Below are 4,087 nucleotides of genomic sequence, written 5' to 3'. Positions count from 1 at the left end.
CTCGTGTAATATAGGTACAATTACCTATGGTACCAATGTACCACAAGAATTGTTGAAATAAGAAGTTAGTATTATTTCTTATTGGAAAGATCAATTTATAAAAAGAAGTGTGGCACTCGGGGACTGCCGCGGTAAAGCTATTGCATGCTATGCCTTCAAGCCACACCTCCGCGCCCGTCGGAGTGGGGAGCGTGAGGTTTTTCGTAACTAAATTTCTGGATTCGGTCCCCGCGCTCAAGGCCCGTGATAGAAGTTATGCAATAGCTTAATATTTAAAGATATTCACACATTTATTACACTCATACTTATTAAACTTTTTATTAATTTTAGTCGACTCATAGTATTTATTTCCATTGGTGCTTTGTCTTTAATCTTAATAATATTGATCCAGTAAACTCGAAGTGAAGCGACTGCAGGCCAATAACACATTTTTATTGATCTTTTTCCTTGAAAATTGTGAACATTTCCGTTTCTTAGAAAATTTATTAACGTCTAAAGAGTGCAATTTAATTAAAGCGGTCATCCTCTCTATAATGACACAGTAGTTTGGATTTCTAACAAGTTTTACTAAAAAAGCAGTCATTAGTTTAAGATAATAATTATGAAATCATCCTTCTTCTGAAGCTAACTGCAGTGTTCGTCGTACCGATCGTCTATCACCTAATCGTCTAGGTTCTGTTAAATCACCTATTGATCTTGAACGACGATTTCTTCTCGGGTTTTCCTCTTCGTCTATAAAGTCTGGTAACGAATGGAATGAAGAATTTAAGCGAGGCAATAATAATGCCTCATAATAAGTAGGAGGTAAGTCATCAGTCAAAGGTATTCTTGTCTCCACCGCCTCTACTTGTGTTACTGGTCCGTTTAATACAGTTGTCTCTGGGCTTGGCCGAGGAGGATCAGAATTATTCAAGTACATTATTCCTCGACACACGAGCGAAGTAAATACTATTCCTATAATTAATCCAATCATAACCGCCATCACACCGTACATGGACTGTGGACTATCCACATCATGCCACGTTCTAATGTATGCTTGCTGCCAGCTTAGCTGCGTCACATTTGAAGGCGTGTAGCAAATTAGCGATGCCGTATCTGAAATTTTTGGGGGATCCTTCGTTAAGAACTCGTAAGTTAGGAGCAGGTTCACACTGAAACCCTCGCAGCTCCATCGGTTCCCCTTCACGTGTACTTCCCTCAAAAATGGGTTCGAGGCAAAGTGAGAGGTCGCCCAAACATCTCTGAACTCGTTCCCTCTCAGATCCAAAACCGCAAGGTGCGGTAATGATGAGAAAGTACGGTCCGTCAGCATGTATATCTCGTTGTAACTCAAATCCAGCTCTTGCAATGTGTTCGATGCGAAATTATCGGGAATGTATTCGATCTGATTTATGGATAAATCGATTAAGACTAGAGAACTCATGTCTGCGAGAGAAGTTTCACTTATGGATGCTATTTGACAATTACTCAAATACAAATTTCTTAACGAATGCGATTGGAACCTCGGCACTCTTGAGAAATAATTTCTCGTTAATATTAATGTATCTAAATTGTTTGCGTAGGAAAATATCGTCTTTGATATTTCATACAATCTGTTTTCTGATAAATCCAAGAAAGATAGCTTCGGCATTTTCGAGAACGCATTTTCATCTATTTTGTTTATTTTATTCTTGGAAAGATCTAATCTTTTGAAATTCAGTGTCATTTCGCTCTCCACCCAAGAATCATAGTTATTATTCGATAGGTTTAATGTGCTAAGTGCTTGAAAATTTTCAAAATATATCGGCAAAGGTCTTGACAATCGATTTCCTGAGAAATCTAGTATTCTTAATTTAACAAAGTTTTCCAATCCTTTCGGATATGAAATAAAGTTGTTATTGGATAATATGAGGGCGTCCACCTGAAAAAAAATGAAAATACATGTTATTTTAACACTTTTATCTCGTAGTATTTATATTTTATACACACATTAATAAAAATATTCCATTTAATACTAATGCGTTTATATTTCATTCCAACTAATTTATGAAATTATTATTTTTTAATGTACCTAAGACTTTTGCTAGCATAAAACAAATTTGCAAGTTGGGATTTGCTAGTCATTTATTCTAATTCCTGTGGTTCTCAAAAAAACTAAGACAAGTTCTATTTAAAAGGAAATTTATCTAAGATATTATGTCATAATTAATCTCTACTATATAAAAATAAGTCGGGTTTTTCTTCCTGACGCTATAACTCCAGAACGCACGAACCGATTTCCACGGTTTTGCATTCGTTGGAAAGGTCTCGGGGTCCGTGAGGTTTATAGAAAAGAAAAGGTGTCTCTGGTGGCGAAACGGAGTTCGCCCGGTTTGCTAGTTGTTACTAATGTTAAAACCTTACCTCATAATTTAATCCCTCCGGTAGTTCACTAATGCCTTGTTCAGAACAGTCCAAGTACACCAGATCATTTACTGTATACGAACGGCATTGTACCTCCTGCTCCTCCATGACGTCACGAAGCACTCCACACCATACTGTTGCTGGAAGCAGCAATAGGAGAAATATAACCCCTTCATCTGAAAACATTGTTTTTTAATATTAAACAGAGAGGATAGTAAGCATATTTTTATTATTTATCAAATTTTGTTAACTTGGTTCGTATCTCTACCGATATGTCCTTATAATATCATCAAATTAAATATTCTTGTTAATAATTGATTCACGATAAATTACGTTTTAGTTTATTTATTTTTGTATGCAAAAAAAAAATTAAAATGAAGTTTCCACCCCTCGTGGAGTAGGGGATAGATCTGAGCTCTGATCAATTTCATAGATTTTTTTTAGCAAATTGATTATCATTCAATTCCAGGAAGGTATTTTTTGCGCTATCAATACATACATTGAACCAAGTCAGGGCCAAGGCTCTTTCGGATCAGTGCTCGTGTCCTTAACGCAGATCAATTAAAAACATTCAAATTCAAATTCAAATTACATTTATTTACAAGAATGTAGTTACAAAAAAGGTCTTATTACAATGTTAAGGCGCTAATACATTCTACCCACTATCTGGGTGTGCAAACCCACTTCCCACTTAAAATCTCACATAACCTATTTATAAATGTATTATTAATTTAAGTAAATCCGATAAAGCGCAATCAATAGTTTCTCCAATCAAAGACGTATCAAAAAAATCAAACACCAACCTACCCATTAGTTACGTATTCTGTTCCGCATAATACAACACTTAATGTCACATGTTATTCAAATCACGTTCACTAAAGAAATCCCATAATTCGTGTCACTGCATTGAGTACATAAGGTGTAATTTCACTTTTTTATTCTATGTCCAAATCAGCTATGAAATATATCTATATTTACACGGATGGGCTCTACCCGTGAAGCGGGACTAAAATAAATGGTGTTCGTATTTTTTTAATGCTGATTATCTGAATGATAATAATAAATAATAATAATAATAAAAATTCTTTATTGTACACAAAAAGAGAGGATAAAACAATTATACAGCAAAGTACAGAACAAGTACACAGGGCGGTCTTATCGCTTCGAGCGATTTCTACCAGACAACCACAGCAAAGGAAAGCTGCAGAGAAACGGAGTAGGTGGTGCACAACTGAAAGTTGAATTTTAATACATATTAATATATATACATACAATACATACATATACAATATACATACATACATATAATATATACAATAGATATACATACATACATAAATAATACATACAAATACTATACATATACTTACTATATACTTATATATACTTACAAAACAGTGTTAAGGTTCAACATCATTATCATCAATCTTGTGATAAGGATGCATAATGGTTCCTTAGCTCCTTTTTAAAAATAGGCAGGCTTTGAGCTCTCCTCACAACCTCGGGTAATGCATTCCATAGCGAGATGGCGGTGACAGTAAAGGAAGAGTGAAAGAATTTTGAATGATGATGAGGGAAAGATAATGTCAGTTTGTTCGAGGATCGTAAAGCTAGGGAATGGTTGGAAGATACGTAGGAAAAGTTTTGTTTCAGGTAAGGAGGAGTTTTAGGATCAAATAAAATGGAATACAAGAGGTGGAGTATG

At 35.0% G+C, this 4,087-nt stretch overlaps 1 protein-coding gene across 1 annotated transcript; it reads right to left on the bottom strand.

The window, feature by feature from the left end:
* Positions 1-272: 272 nt before the first annotated feature.
* LOC149907601 (extracellular matrix protein 2-like) lies at positions 273-3,372 on the bottom strand. Its single transcript, XM_090103358.1, has 3 exons — positions 3,190-3,372; positions 2,383-2,558; positions 273-1,900 (listed from the first exon to the last, which is right to left on the bottom strand). Exons 1-3 carry the CDS (start codon positions 3,191-3,193, stop codon positions 608-610), a joined length of 1,473 nt encoding a protein of 490 aa, XP_089959484.1. The 5' UTR covers positions 3,194-3,372; the 3' UTR covers positions 273-607.
* Positions 3,373-4,087: the final 715 nt, after the last annotated feature.

This window comes from Colias eurytheme, chromosome 6 (genome assembly GCF_061535395.1).
Source record: "Colias eurytheme isolate Ceu_HAF_F1 chromosome 6, ilColEury1 Martin Lab GWU primary, whole genome shotgun sequence".
Lineage (NCBI taxonomy): Eukaryota > Metazoa > Arthropoda > Insecta > Lepidoptera > Pieridae > Colias > Colias eurytheme.
This window is presented reverse-complemented; position numbering and strand designations above follow the sequence as displayed.

Excerpts from the sequence above, each read along its gene's own strand:
- LOC149907601 (XM_090103358.1), bottom strand. Across the intron at positions 1,901-2,382 it reads CGGAGGGATTAAATTATGAG|GTGGACGCCCTCATATTATC; the intron begins GTAAGGTTTTAA and ends ATTTTTTTTCAG.